The sequence below is a fragment of the Equus asinus genome, chromosome 7 (assembly GCF_041296235.1).
Source record: "Equus asinus isolate D_3611 breed Donkey chromosome 7, EquAss-T2T_v2, whole genome shotgun sequence".
Lineage (NCBI taxonomy): Eukaryota > Metazoa > Chordata > Mammalia > Perissodactyla > Equidae > Equus > Equus asinus.
Window position 1 is genome coordinate 46,292,476 of NC_091796.1, and position 15,893 is coordinate 46,308,368.

At 36.9% G+C, this 15,893-nt stretch overlaps 1 protein-coding gene across 2 annotated transcripts in view; it reads right to left on the reverse strand.

The window, feature by feature from the left end:
* Positions 1-15,893, reverse strand: part of TAF4B (TATA-box binding protein associated factor 4b) — a 134,760-nt gene that overhangs the window by 95,361 nt on the left and 23,506 nt on the right. For both annotated transcript variants that reach the window (XM_014828393.3, XM_070513280.1), the window contains 4 exons: positions 13,763-13,852; positions 10,634-11,251; positions 3,033-3,168; positions 2,318-2,423 (listed from right to left, as the gene is read on the reverse strand). In XM_014828393.3, coding sequence (XP_014683879.2) covers positions 2,318-2,423; positions 3,033-3,168; positions 10,634-11,251; positions 13,763-13,852 — 950 coding nt within the window. The remainder of the gene's footprint in view (positions 1-2,317; positions 2,424-3,032; positions 3,169-10,633; positions 11,252-13,762; positions 13,853-15,893) is intronic.

The window sequence follows — 15,893 nt, forward strand, 5'->3', positions numbered from 1 at the left end:
CCAGAATGATCAATGTTTCACAACATACCCTAATGTAAAACTATCAGATTTCAAATATAAAGAAATTCTCAAGGCCTTCAGACAAAAAGATTAAATAAATTAAAAACAACATAAAAATCAATGCAGTAATGGAGCAGCATCTTTTAACACGCAATACAAAAAGTGTTAACTTCAAGGACACTGAAAAACAGGTTTGGTTTGGTTTTGTTTTGTTTTAAAGCTGGAAGGCCCACTTGGCCTCTCAGCCCAGGAGCCGGCGCTGGTTTTGTTTTGTTTTGTTTTTTCCCAAAGATTTGCACCTGAGCTAACATTTGTTGCCAACCCTTTTTTTTTTCTTCTTCTTCTCCTTAAAGCCCCGTGGTACATAGTTGTATATTCTAGGTGTGAGTGCCTCTGGTTGTGCTACATGGGACGCTGCCTCAGCACGGCTTGACGAGCGGTGCCATGCATGCGCCCAGGATCCGAACCAGCAAAATCCTGGGCTGCTGAAGCAGAAGGTGCAAACTTAACCACTTGGCCACAAGACCGGCCCCTGAAAAACAGTTTCTAACACACAAGAACTTAGGGAATTCTACACCAACAATCCTTCTTAAGTGGATGAATGTCATCCAACCAAGAGATGACTCAGAAAACTTCAGAGAAAGGACTTAAGGTGACCACTTTAACATAAAATTAGACCTACAACTAAAATGTAGGTGAAGATGAGGAAGGAGGACCAAAGCACAAATGCTTATATATTGTGACAAAGAATCAACGCAACTAAAAATGGGAAAAGGGAGAAAAAGCAAGTATCCACGTATTGATTTTTATTAGGCAATAGGCGGAAATTAAAGAATATCAAAAGATAAACCCACAACTGTAAAACTTCTGGAACAAAGCTAAGAGAAAATCTCTTTAACCTTGGGTGACACAAACATTTCCTAGATAAAACATGAAAAGTATAATCTACAAGAGAAAAAATTAATGAACTGGATTTTGCTCTGTGAAAGACACTGGTAAGAGAATGATAAAACACATCACAAAGAAAATATTTCCAAATCACCATGTGGCAAAGGACTTGGATCTTGCACACATAAAGAACTCTAAAAACTCAACTATAAGAGAACAAACAACTCAGTAAGAAAAAAATGGGCAAAAGATTTGAATATACCCTTCACCAAAGAAGATAGATGGACAGCAAATAAGCAGAAGAACAGATGCTCAACATCTTTAGTCATGAGGAAAATACAAATTAAAACCACAATAATAACCACTGCACACTTATTAAAATGGTAAAAATCAAAAGAACTGACAATACCAAGTGCTGACAAAGTTGGAGAGCAACTAGAATTCTTATCATTGCTGGTGGAAATGCAAAATGATATAGTCCCTTTAGTAAACAGTTTGGTAGTTTCTTAAGTAAACACAAGCTTACCTAATGGTCATTACCTAACGACCCAGCAATCATATTCTTAGATATTTACTACAGTGAAACGAAAATCTATGTTCACATAAAAATCTGTAAATAAATGTTCATAGCAGCTTTATACATACAGTCATGCATTGCTTGAAAACAGAAATATGCTCTAAGAAATGCATTGGTAGGCAATTTTGTTGTTTTGCAAACATCATAGAGTGTACTCACACAACCCAGATGGTATAGCCTACTACACACCTAGGCTCTATGGTAGTAAGCTTATGGACCCCATTGTACAAGCGGTCCATCACCGACGGAAACATCGTTAGGTGGTGCATGACTGTAATTATCAAAAACTGGAAACAATCCAATGTCCATCAACATGAAAAACGAAACAAATTTACATTCATACAATGAATACGTCTCACCAATATAAAAGAACAGTCTTCTAATATTCAAGATAACATATAATATGAATCTCAAAAATATGCGGAGTGAAAAAAGTCAGATGAAAAGAGTAGATAATGTAATTTTCCATTTATGTGAAGTTCAAGAATAGACAAAAATGATCTATGATGATGGAGATAAGAACAGTGGCTACCAGAGGCAGAGGTTAGGGGAAAATTGATTTGAAAGGCGCATAAAGGTGATGGATATGTTTAGCATCTTGATCTGGATTACGATTACACAGGTATACATGTTTGTCAAAATTCATTGAGCTGGACACTTAAGATTTGTGTGCTTTACTGTTTACAAATTATACCCAATAAAGTACTGTTAGCATTTTTAAAAGGCATCAATATCATCAATATATTTATTTTACGTAATATTCTGTTGTCTCTTTTGTGTTTTCAAAAAATTTTTATAAATTATTTTTTAAAAAATAAACCAGACTAGGTTTTACCTATTTATATTCTTTACCTGAAAGATGTTGTTCCATTCTCTTTTATTTTATTATTCTGAACAGGAGATGCTTGAAGTGATAGAATTTTATTTCCTGGTAGGGTAATTTGCTTTAGAATGGAAGCTATAAAAACAAAAGAAAGAAAAAAGTGGAATTAAAAAAACCAATTAAGTCACATTAGGAAAAATTCAGGACAGCAGCTTTTAATCTATGTAGAATAATTAAGAAAATTTCAAGCTGCCCTAGAACTACGTTTAAATTCAAACATGACAATGAACTTATCCCCTACATAAGAAATCATCCTATAAAATCAAGACCTCTCCATTTCTTTTTATATGGTCTTCAAATTGTCTATAGAATTACCAGCATTATAAAAATATTATGCAGAAAAGGCGACAGAAACACGTTAAAATATATATCATTTATATTGCTAGATTTTAAAAATACAAAAAACCTCTAACTTTTATGCATAAGACTGATTTCCAAACACAGAGAAAGAAGTAAATTTTAAAATTAAAAGAAATAAGGCTATAGAAAATTTTATAAGTTAAATAAGTACTTATTTACTAAAAGGTAGCTATGTATGTACAAAGAATATAATAAATAGTTATGTTTCAGTCTTCAACTTAAAAGACCAAATCTCTCTTTGCTTAATAATAACAATAAAAAAGAGAGTACAAAACCCCATCAAGCTCCAAACGCGGTGTGATGCAGTGAGGATGCACAGTCTACCTGGAGGAAACTGACTGGTGGGTATTGCAGTGTTCACAGGCATCTTCTTCTGTCCAGATTTCTGAATGGTCAATGCTGAGGAATGGGAAAGTGTGGTCACTTGTTTTGCAATGCCTCCTGAAGGCTGCTGGACTACCTGAAACAATGAGAACTGTCAATATAGTCATTCAACTAAACCGCTGTAGGAAAGAACAGGCTTTCAGTTGTAACAACAGAACTAAAGGACTGTGCTCACTTACCTGTAAAAGCACTTTTATCTTAGCATAGGGAAGCCTACTTAAAATTTAAATTTGTATGGAGCAAAATTATCTTGTTCAAAAGTGAAAAAATTATTATCTCACACAAGTATATGTATTTTTTAGAGTGGAATTCAAATTCGCATTACACATTGCCTAATTTAAAGCTCCATATGGATCCTATTTTCATTTTTCAACCTATCACGGAAAATTTCAAACACACAAAAAGAGAGGGAACAAGAAAATGAAACCACCTGTACCATTATTGCCCAGCTTCAACAATGATTAATTCTTCACTAATTTTGTTTCATCTATACCCCTACCCACTTCCCCACTACCCTCAAATATTTTACAGCAAATTCCAGATATATCTTTTTATCCATAAATATTTCAAAATATATCTCTAAAAGACAGCAACTTTTAATGGGCTGTTTTAAAAAAATATCTGGAAGGGGCCAGCCTGGTCGGGCAGTGGTTAAATTCACATGTTCCGCTTTGGCGGCCATGGTTCGCTGGTTTGGATCCCAGGTGTGGACCTACATGCTGCTTGTCAAGCCATGCAGTGGCGGGCATCCAACATATAAAGTAGAGAAGGATGGGCACAAATGTTAGCCTAGGGCCAGTCTTCCTTAGCAAAAAGAGGAGGGTTGGCGGCAGATGCTAGCTCAGGGCTAATCTTCCTCAAATAAATAAATAAATAAAAATATCTGGAAAGTGACACAGCTAAAGGCATTCTCTAAGAGAAGAGTTCAAGAAATCCAGAGGGTGAGCACTGGGGATAAAGGAAGAGAAATTAAAGTAATAGTGGGACCTGATTTTTAGCTTCAAAGATGAAGAAAAAACAGAATAGCAGAGCTTCATTTTTTCACTTCAAAGAAGAAAAATAGGGGCTGGCCCAGTGGCCCACTGGTTACGTTCACATGCTCTGCTCTGGTGGCCCAGGATTTGCCAGTTCAGATCCCCAGCACGGACCTACACACCGCTTGTCAAGCCATGCTGTGGCAGGTGTCCCACATATAAAGCAGAGGAAGATGAGCATGGACGTTAGCTCAGGGCCAGTCTTCCTCAGCAAAAAAAAAAGAGGATTGGCAGCTCAGGACTAATATTCCTCAAAAAAAAAAGAAGAAAAACAGCCACCCTGTTTTGATAGTGAAGTATTTATAAGTCTTTAAACTCATATGTGGCTAATATAAGACAAGCCAGGAGACAGGCTTCCAAACAGAATTGTGGGGCTATAATTTATTCCACACTCTAATTCTTTGTAAGTAAAATTTAGAATCTAGTGTGTATTACTAAACAAAAGTAACTCACAAGAAACTCAAAGTGTCCTAGTAAATAATCCTACAGGAACTAATGTCCCTTGAGAAGAAATACAAGTTGGAATAATTCAATTGCCATTGTTCTCTGAGAACAGACTCTTGAAAGAGAGAAAGAACTCTCAAAAACGATGTATTTCAATAAGTTGAGATCATATTTATGTATTGTAAAGTCCTAGAGATTACATTTAAATTCTACAAAGTAACATACATTCAGAGTCCCAATTATGCATTCAGACTGAATCTCAACGGCAGCACCCCTAACAATTCTGGCTTATCTCCGTATTATTCACATTTTCTTTCTTGATATCCTTTATGAGGTATTCTTTTCAGTATTTTAATTATAAAAGATAGTAATGAAATATTATTCGAGGGGGCCGGCCCCATGGTTGAGTGGTTAAGTTTGTGTGCTCTGCTTCGGTGGCCCAGGGTTTCACCAGTTCAAATCCTGGGTGCAGACATGGCACCACTCATCAAGCCATGCTGAGGCGGCATCCCACATGCCACAACTAGAAGGACTCACAACTAAAAATACACAACTAGGTACCAGGGGGCTTTGGGAGAAAAAAAGGAAAAATAAAATCTTTAAAAAACAAAAGATATTATTTGAAATTTGTTTATGAGTTAGTCTTCATACCATTTTTGATAGGTACTCAAAAATGTAACAGCCCAGAAACTGGCCCGGTGGCACACAGAGGTCAAGTTCATGCACTCCGCTTCTTTGGCTGCCTAGGGTTGGGGGATTCAGATCCTGTGGCGGACCTACACACCGCTCATCAAGCCATGCTGTGGTGGCATCCCACATACAAAGTAGAGGAAGATTGGCACAGGCGTTAGCTCAGGACAAATCTTCCTCTCCAAAAGAATAATTAACAGCCTAGAAGCCTGTTCCTGGGTTGGGGGGGCGGTTCCACAGCCACCTGGGGACCTGCCAGGAGGGGTGGGGGCTGGGTAGGGGCAGGAAATGGGGCTGGAGAACATGGGGGTAGGGCTGGCCTCCACTGACCCGTGCCTGTGTGCAGCCCTGGGATGGAACCAGCTGGGGGAGGCAAGCCTCAGTGACTGCAGTCAGGATCTCAGACCTGGGAGTGTGGCAGCTCCTCCTGCAGCCCAATTAGGGTCAAATTCATGTACGTAGTGGGAGGCAAATGTGCCAGTTAAAAAAATAAGAAGTGTATGTGTGTGTGTATATTTATATGATTGTGATATTTATATATATTGCAAGGCTTTGAGCGGGGATTTCACAATCCTGGATCCCCATCATTCCTCATCTTAATCACTATAACACTTACGGCAGCATATATCCTGCACACTTGCTGAATAAAATAAAATATAATGAGTGAGAAAGTATAAGAGAATTAGTGTTTTTTTCAAAGAAAGTACCATTTAAAACCACAGTATTGGCACCTCTTGAAGACTGAAATTATCTTAAGACAGATGGAAACTGGCCCAAAGAAGAGATATTTAGTCCTACTTGGCAAGCAAAAGGAAGAGCTGTATTTTTTAAAAACTTAAGTCCTGGGGCCAGCCCAGTGGCGCAGCGGTTAAGTTTGCACATTCCGCTTTGGCGGCCCAGGGTTCTCCGGTTTGGATCCTGGGTGCGGACATGGCACCGCTTGGGTAAGCATCCCACATATAAAGTGGGGGAAGATGGGCATGGATGTTAGCTCAGGGCCAGTCTTCCTCAGTGAAAAGAGGAGGATTGGCAGTAGTTAGCTCAGGGCTAATCTTCCACAAAAAATAAAAATAAATAAAAAAATAAAATAAAACTTAAGTCCTTTATTTACTTTCTCTCAAAAGAATCACTAGAAAGGAAGAATAGTAAATAGTACATACCTTAGCTTTTTCTCTTGACATGTCAAGTTCTAAAGTTTTCTTTGGATGTTAACATAAATTAACATGCCAGCGGTTTAGAGAAACTACAGGTCTAGAAGTACACAATACTCCTTAGGTGCCAGGTTTTTTTACATTAATTATAATTTTTACATTAACTATGACCCGGAATATCTGACAAGGAATGGTTCTTAAATTTCATAAGGAAAGGAAGCGAAGAATCCAAGTATGGATTAAACGAGTACATGAGAACACCCCTTACAATTTGCTTTGCTTTCTCTGTATTTCAACCCCCAACCACTTCCCTATTCATAAATATACAGCAACCAAATACTTATCTCTAAATAACTCACATAGTATATGCACACAAAGTTAGCAGAATCAAGGGTAATATCTCCTCTAATTTCTATATAATATTCAATATAAGATTACTGGCATACACTCACTAAGGTTGAGTTCTAGAAAATAGAGGGCCCCAACTAAACAAAAACTATAGTATAAAAGTCAGGAAATACATGTTAGTTGTCAAGTATTCCTCAGGAACAGCCAATGTGTGGTTCTTGTGCCTCTAACTCCTCATATTCTGGGACAGTGTCACATACCACTAAATGTCAGCACTTCTATATACCCACATCCAGCATTAGAATCTTTAACACAGAGCTCTAGTAAAATCCTACAATGGGAGTTGACATTTACTTGCCATGCTCAATCTAGATTAAAACTCAACCTTGGTAAACCTCAGAATATGCTGTTTCTTTAATTTAAAGGGCCTTCTAAACACTTTAAAAAATTTGCTCAAGGGGTCAGCCCTGTGGCGCAGCAGTTAAGTTCACATCCTCTGCTTCGGTGGCCCAGGGTTCGCCAGTTCAGATCCCAGGCATGGACCTACACACCGCTCATCAGGTCGTGCTGTGGCAGGCATACCAGATATAAAATGGAGGAAGATGGGCACAGATGTTAGCTCAGGGCCAATCTTCCTCAGCAAATAGAGGTGAATTGGCAGCAGATGTTAGCTCAGGGTTAATCTTCCTTAAAAAAAAAAAGATTTGCTCAAATGAATTCTTTGTTACCAGGCTTTTATAGGAATCAGTAAATGCCTGCTTCAAATCAAGAAACTACAAATTTCTGTTAAAAAAATTCAAATGTGCTTATTCTATGATTTGATTTATATGGTGTTCTAAAACAAGCAAAACTAATCTATGGTAGAGAATTATCAGAAGAGTTGTTGCTTCTGGGGGATTGGGGGTGGGGAGTTACTGGGAAAGGCCATGAGGGAACTTCAAGGTGATGGTAACGCTATCTTGACGGGGAGGCACTAACTATTAAAAATTATCCAATGATACATTTAAAACTTGTACATGTCATTATAGGTAAATTTTAGCTAAAAGGAAAAAAAGAGTAAACAAATATTGAACTGTAGTTAATGATATGCATGTTTATTTAGGAAGAAGTCTGAAATGGATCAAAAAATTAAGATGACTGATGGCTGGATAAATACATGATATCAAGTACAGTAATGTGTCAATAGTAGAATCCAGGTGTTTGCTATATGGGTGTTCACTATAAATAAACCTCAACTTTGCTATTTTGAAAATTTCTATAATAAAACATTTTCTTGAATAATACAAAAAGACACATACATACACAACATATGTAAATATTATCTCTAAATAGTTTATTTTCCAGAAATTCTAACGTACCCTTACCAAACAGATAAAGTATTAAGAGTGAATCTTTAAATTCATGATTAATTATTAAGGAAAATACATTACACAAATTTTAAACCTAACATTGAACAAGATAGCCATAGTTGCATTCTTCAGATCATTTCTGGAGACTGCATCCTGAGTTGCATGGACCATAGATTTGATCCAGTGTGGCAATTCTCATATTTTAAATGATTATTTGCCATATTTCTTGTAAGCTGCATTGAATACTTTCTTAGGTTTCTAGCACCCTGAGTGTTTTCCTTCTCACTTAGACCTAGGATTAAATTGGAGTATAGTTTATAACAGACTCAGGGATGATATTCTTAAATTACTTCAGTAATACTAATTCAAACTTGAGTAATATTAATTTTCTAAATTAGTTGATTTGCAAGAATATTCTAGTTCAATCCTCTCTGTGGTATTACCATACAGAATGGCTTATGTTGTTTTGTGCACCAGGTAAAAATCCGTTGTAAAACAGATTGCAATGCATCTTCACTGTCTAGCTGCCCTGATTTTTGCCATTTTAAATAAAAACGTATGAATACTGATGTCAAATCTGTTGATTAAAATTGAAACAAAGGCCAAACAAGCAAGCAGGATTCACAAGGAAAATTATACACATTCTTTTAAGGAAGTTAAAAAAAAACCCTAAAATTGACTATTGGACTTTCTGTTACACTTTTTTCTTGACTGAAATTGTTTTTAATGTATAATAAGTCACACCTACAAAATGTAAATGCTGTCAAGATATTCTTACCACAGAGTTTTCTATTTTAGGATGCTGCAGAAACCTCTAAGTTCTTGCCACGAGCACCATAACCTAATGGCAAACACCCCAGGTTCTAGTCTGAGATCCACTACACGTTGCGTGCCAGCTGATAGGTCACTTAAAAGTTCCAGATTCTTAGTTTTTTCCTGGCCTTTTCTTCATCATAAAATTATTTTAAAATCCATAGTGCATACATGACATGCTTTTAAAACTCTATGTAGCTATAAAGTATTATTTCACATCAGGGACTGATGCACTGCAGATGTTCAATAAAGATTAGCACTGATTCAACAATCAGCTGTGACCCATGAAGAGGATTTCAATTCTGTTCAGTGCTACCAAAAAGAGGCCTTTCCTTGGGGCAATTACTCTGTTCCGGTGGTTCCCAAAACTGGCTGTTCAGGCCACTGTTTAGGAATCACTGCTTCTAAAAAGGTTTCATCTCTGAGATTAAACTCAGACACCCTAGAGAAGCTTTGGGAGGCAGGTACATTTCTCCACTTGAAAATCAGACTCAGAGTAGGAGGGGATGAAAAAAGATTAGCACCCAGGAAATGACTATTACTTCCTCCCTGTTAGGGTTGACTACTGTCCAAACTGATCTGACCCTTTCATTCTACGCCCAAAGCTGCCTTCTGCCTCAAAGACCATCAACCACAGATACTAACCTTTTTCTGATCACACAAACAAGGCTGGTAATTTTACCTAGATTTTACTATTCAAAGAAGCAGAATAAATTAAAACCAAAAGATTCAAAACACAGCTTTTAAAATGAAGGCTTTACAAAAGAGAACAAGGGCAATCATCAAAAATCAAAACAACTGTCAGCTCTCTTATAGTATAAGATAGGGGAGAACTTTACTAAAAAAACATGATTTTTAATTAATTCACCATGTACTATCTCCCACAGGTTAACAATACTTTCATAGTCTTCTGATAAAACTTGTCTTGTCTTGAATAAAGTAGAACGTCTTAAACCCTAATCGATAAACAGCTAAGATTTCTTTTCACCCAAGAACCTCCCAACATACCGGAGTTTAGGAAAAGACACAACTTCTTACTCATCTGCTCTCCTTACTGTCTCCCTCTTCCCTCAGCACATTTTTTTAAAGAAATGTTATCATAATATCACCTATGTAATAACCCGGGCCAAAAATATTTAATCTAAATCTAATCTTGAGGAAACAATCAGACAAAACAAAGTAAAGGACACTCTGCAAAACAGCTAGGCTGGGCACTTAAAATATTACAGCATAATGAGCAACCATAAAAGGCTGGGGAACTGTTCCAGATTAAAGGACCCTAAAGAGAAACGACAAGTAAATGTAATACGCAATTCTTTATTAGAAACAACATCAGAAAAAAATAGCTATAAAGGACATTGCTGAGACAACTGGGGAAATATTGTACCAACATTAACTTCCCATGAGCAATAATAAGTATGTTGCAGTAAAAGGATGTTAGAAAAAAACATCCTTTTCCTTAAGAGATACACAGTACTTAGGGATGCAATGTCACAATTTCTACAACCAACTCCGAAATGGTTCAGGAAACAACTGTTTGTGTGTGTTTGTGAATGTGAACAGAGAGGGAGAGGCAAGGCAATGTGGTAAAATGACAAATGGCCAAACTCGGTCAAGGGCGCACAGGGGCTCCTTTTACTCGTCTTGCCCGTTTTCTCAATGTCTGAAATTTTCAAAATAAGAAATTGAGGAAGAAATGAAATGTTACTCACTAGTTGTTTGACTTTCACTGCCTGTGGAATACCAGCTGGTTGTGAAAGGATGGGGCCCGGCTGTGCAAGTTTGATCTGGACTGGCGCACCAAGGACAGGCTTGTCTGATGTGGTCCCAGCAGAAGTAACAACAGGTTTCACAGACGGAAGACAAATAGCTGCAGCTGAAGTTTCTCCAAAAGTTACTGATGGAAGGGCCAGCGTTACTGCTGCCCCAGAGACAACTGGCTTTTCGGGTTGAAGGGAGACTGCTGTCACTGTGTTTTGGATCGACGTCACAAGCGGTTTTGGAGTCTGAAGCAAAACAGTTCCAGCTGTTGCTCCTCCTGGCCCAGCAGCTGAGCCCACAGAATGAAGTGTCACAACTCCAGTTTTTGCTGCCCCTGGACCAGCAAGTGGATTCAGAGTTTGCACTGACACAGTTCTGGGTGTTGTTGCTCCAGAAACAATGATAGGCTTTTCAGGCTGGATTGAGGAAACTGTCGTTGTCACCACAGGAGAAGCTGTTACTGTTGCAGTACAGGTAGCAATGATTATCTCGCTAGAAGTCTGCTCAACACACTGCTGAATAAAGCTCTGGGAGTTAGGCATGAGTTGTCGTAAGGCAATCACACTTTTCTAGAAACGGGGAAAAAAAACACTGATAACTAAACAAACTAGCTACTAGTAAAACAGAAGTACTTTGTATTTCATATCTTTGGAGCATAAAATAAATCAAAAGTATATCAAGTGTTTCAGTTGAGGAAATCTGATTTTACACATATACCCTGTCAATATCCAGGATACAATCAATTTAAAGCCCAGAAGTGCTTTTTTTTCAATACAAAATTATTATGTCCCAGTATTAAACTTATTTTGTGTACTTCAATATCAACCTGGTAAAAGAAAACAGTGTATCACATCTAAATTCCATAATTGATCACTAATAACTTCAGTATCTTTAAGGTTGTTTATACAGCAGCAGAATCTACAAAAAAGTTTTTATTAACTTTCACACTCTGAATAGAAATAGTCTTTACATCAAAATAAAACTAACACAAACACGTTCAACTTCCTTCACTGAGCCAGAATATTTTGACTAGATTTTAAGTTGGTATCTATCTTTGTATCTTGCTGAGAGAATAAAGACAGTTCAAACTAAAAAGCAGAAAGTTCTGCCTTTTCATCTGTAGGGTTTTTGTGGGTTTTGTTTTTGAGTAAGAAAAAAATTGGAAAAGTCGACAGTAGGTTATTTTTTGGCAAGTTCATGGGCTGTTTTGGAAAATGTCCTTGTTTTGACACTTAAATTCAGACTGCCTTTTTTTAAGAAGAAATGAGAACTATTGCTCCTCTTCTCTTCCTCTTAGTTACTTCCTTTACGTTTTTGGTTTAAAACAAATTGAGGAAATTATTATCTGAAGAGGTTTCCAAGTATATATATAAACAGTAACAAAGGAAAATAAGAAGCAGAAAATCTCATAATCTTTTTCCAAACTTTAAAAACGGTAGAAAACAAGCTGCTTTGGAAGTATATGAATGACGCAATTTAATTAAATTTAAGCTAGAAACGTAAGATGAGGGGATCCTGAGAAAAACACAATTGGAAAGAAACGTTAACGTAATAAGACTTAAAGAGACAACAAGAAAAAACATATAGGTAAATTATGTCTTGATCACCTAGCCAGAATTAAGTTTAAATGCTGAATCTCTCATCTCCATGCAACATCCAACCCCCCAAAACTCTCAAGGATGAGGAAAAAAAAATTCTCAAGAAAAAACGCATAAGGCTCAATAGGTCCTGAGAAAACAGACACAAAGTGCAAACACTTCATGGTAATATTTGGTAACTTAAAGGTAGTTTTACCTAGCAAGCAGAGTCAGATCGGCTAAATTCTGGACCTTTGAGTTTGATCAAAAGTGAATCAATTTAAATGGTTTTCTCATCTCCAAAATAGAAAATACCAGACTATCTAGCACCTATTCTCAAAAGACTGATATGAAAATTAAGTGCAAACAATGCAAATTAAAAGTAAAGTATCTAGCAAAGCATCAGTCACAAAGTAGGTGCTTAACTAATTTCCCTCCTCCTCCACGGTGAATATGAAATATAGACAAATTGAAAAGAGTTGTCAATGTCATGTAGGGCACCTACAGCTCACAGAACCTTGGCAATGAAAGGGATCTAAGGAAGAAGTTCCTCTAACTTCTCACTCAAGAGGGTCATCTGAAAACAGGGCACTCATCATTTGATATTAGGTATTGATTGTGCTGACCCTTCAACCTTAAATTCTGCAAACCAAGTCTTCTCTAGCGAAAAGATTCTCAGTTTCTTTAGCCACACTTCATAGCACATGACTGGCACCCTCCTAAGCAACATGGTCTCCTTCCTAAGGACAGTTTCCACTATTTTAATATCCTTCTGAAAATGCAGTGCCTCATCTCCCTTCTCACTCTTCTTTCATGAGGCAACCAAAAGGAGTCTTCCACTAGGAACCCTCTGTCATCCTCCCTAGACAATTCAGTTAACTTTTTCTAAGGGCCAACTCCTCATCCCATTATTTCAGCATGTATGGGATGAGTCTTTTGTTCCCTATAGGCTCATGTCTTAAAAGATATTATAAATTTTAATTTGATTCCTTTTCAGCTTCTGATTATCCAAAAGGAATATATTTTTTCAGTCTGTCAAACCAAACTCTTGTTATCAAAGTTATTGTTCTCCATCAAAATTCTATTTAATTCAATAAATCCTAGAGAAGCATATGCCTAACAATATAATTTTTAAAATTAACAGCTTTCCCACTAAATTTGGCACAATGTGGTTTATTACTTCTAAGAGAATATGAGTCATTAGAACAAAGCAGAAGGCCCTGTTTTTTTTTAAAGTCAAGAATCTTTGAGGATGCAAGCATTAAACAATATAATCATTAACTTATGTTCATGAATGAGATGTTACTTCTGGTTTCCCAATGTGTTCCAATCCAAAGAACATGGACTATGCATGTGCTCTACAGATTACAAAAACACTGAGAGGTTTCTCCTACACTGTGAGTACATTCACATTAAATCATTGTTATACTGAATATTCAGGCTTTAAATTATTTTAAAGTAATCTAATCCAAACAATTTCTTCAAAGTAACACACAACTCTACCTTAAGAAAAGGAACTAGGTGAGGCTGCGGTGAAGACTTGAGTTCAACATACAGTTGTCTAGTAAATTCCTCTGCTTCAATTTTTCCATCCTGAGGAATGGGAGAAAGAAGAACACTTTTAGTTCTACAAATATTTTAAAAGAGGAAATGGGTGTAATTCATGATTGTAGACATAACAAGCTTTGAATAGTGATAAAGTCCATCATTAAATGGGGCATTTTTTTCATGTCACTTGTGAAATGAATAAACAAGTAATAGAGATGTTTTGTTTATACAGAATGAAAGGAATTTTATTTTTATTTTTTGCTGAGGAAGATTCACCCTGAGCAAACATCTGTGCCAATCTTCCTCTATTTGGTATGTGGGTCGCCACCACAGCACAGCTGATGAGTGGTGTAGGTCTGCACCTAGGATCTGAACCTATGAACCCAGGCCACTGAAGCGGAGCATGCCAAACTCAACCCCTTGCCGCTAAGGACTGGCTGCTAAGGGTGATTTTTTTTAAGATCCCAGTAAGTAAAGTGAGAGAAGAGCTGGCTGGCTGAATACAGCTATAGATGGTATTATAGTATTACTGTTAACAATAAAGAAGTGAAGACAGAGGAGTCTTAAACTTCTTAAGGTAGGGAATAAGAAGTTATTTGGTTTGGAGGCTTTGGGTTTTTTTCTTCTGCTTTTTAAATTTTTAAATCACCTTAACCAAAGTAAGATTGTATTTTTAGAATGCTATTGCAAGGCCAATAATAACAGGTATACAATTGTTCCAAAGGACTTAGGAACCTTCCATACAGCTTACACTCCTAAGAACGTCAGGAGTCATAAACCTCCTCAGAAAGGTCTAATGATTTTCACATTAATACTAATTTTTTTGGTCCTTTTCACTGTGCTGAGATTTACACTGATGGTACAAAAGCAGCAGTGGGTCAAACTGCTGGCAAGAAAGGCAATGGCAACAAACTGAAAGAGATGTCATCATACCCTATATTGCTGTGTACTTGTGGTAAAAGACCAAAAAGAGTCAGTTTCACTTTAAAATGTCCTCAAAATTTCAACCCTTCAGAAGACATCTTTTTAATATTGTGTGTAACAAAATGGGAAGCACACAGAGCATTTCTGCTGCAGACCAAAGTAAGAGGCTCAAGGAAAAGCACTGTGAGATTGAGCTGCTAGCTGAACTAACTCCATTTTCTCATTTATTGGAAACAATGTCAAACCAACTGTGGTTATTCAGACTTGGGTATTTGATAGACATTTATTCAAAAAAGTCAAAAAAAAGAGCCCGTCTCTGTAAGGAAAACAACTGACGGTATTTGTTGCTAATGATAAAAATTAGAGCTCTCAACCCAAAATTAGAATTTTAGAAAATTTGTAACCACAATCCTGAACTTGATAGCTCACCAGTAATTAAATAATTTTTTGATGAGACTGTTGATGAGATTACAAGTATGATTTTTTTGATATCTTAAACAACAAATCTGTCAACATTTAGAAGATCTGTACAACTCAGTGAACCAATATTTTCCAAACGACCAAATGCTTGCTGTTACCAAAATCATATATGGGTAAAAGATCCATTCAGAGTGCAAGATAAACCAGTGAACTCTAAAGACTATCCACAATGATGTGGAGAAAAGCTCTTAAAATATTCACTTTTCCAACCACTTCTCTACATGAGGCCAGATATTCTGCAAATACTTTAACCAAAATAACACATCACAAAACAAGATTAAATACAGAAGCAGATATGAGAATCCAGCTGTCTTTTATTAAGTCAGATATTAAAGGAATTTGCAAAAATGTAAAGCAATGCCACTTTTCTCACTCAACTGTTTTGATTTTGGAAACTACGGTTTTCATCATTTATAGTCGTCCCCCCAACCATCCGTGGCTTCACTTTCTGTAGTTTCAGTTACCCGCCATCAACCATGGTCTGAAAACATTAAATGGCAAATACAGAAAATAACAGTTCCTAAGTTTGAAATTGCATGCTGCTCTGAGTAGCATGATGAAATCTCGTGCTGTCCTGCTCTGTCCCACCTGGGACGTGAATCATCCCTTTGTCCAGCATATTCATGGCATATATGCTATCTGCCCCATTAGTCACTTAGTAGTCGACTAGGTTATCAGATCA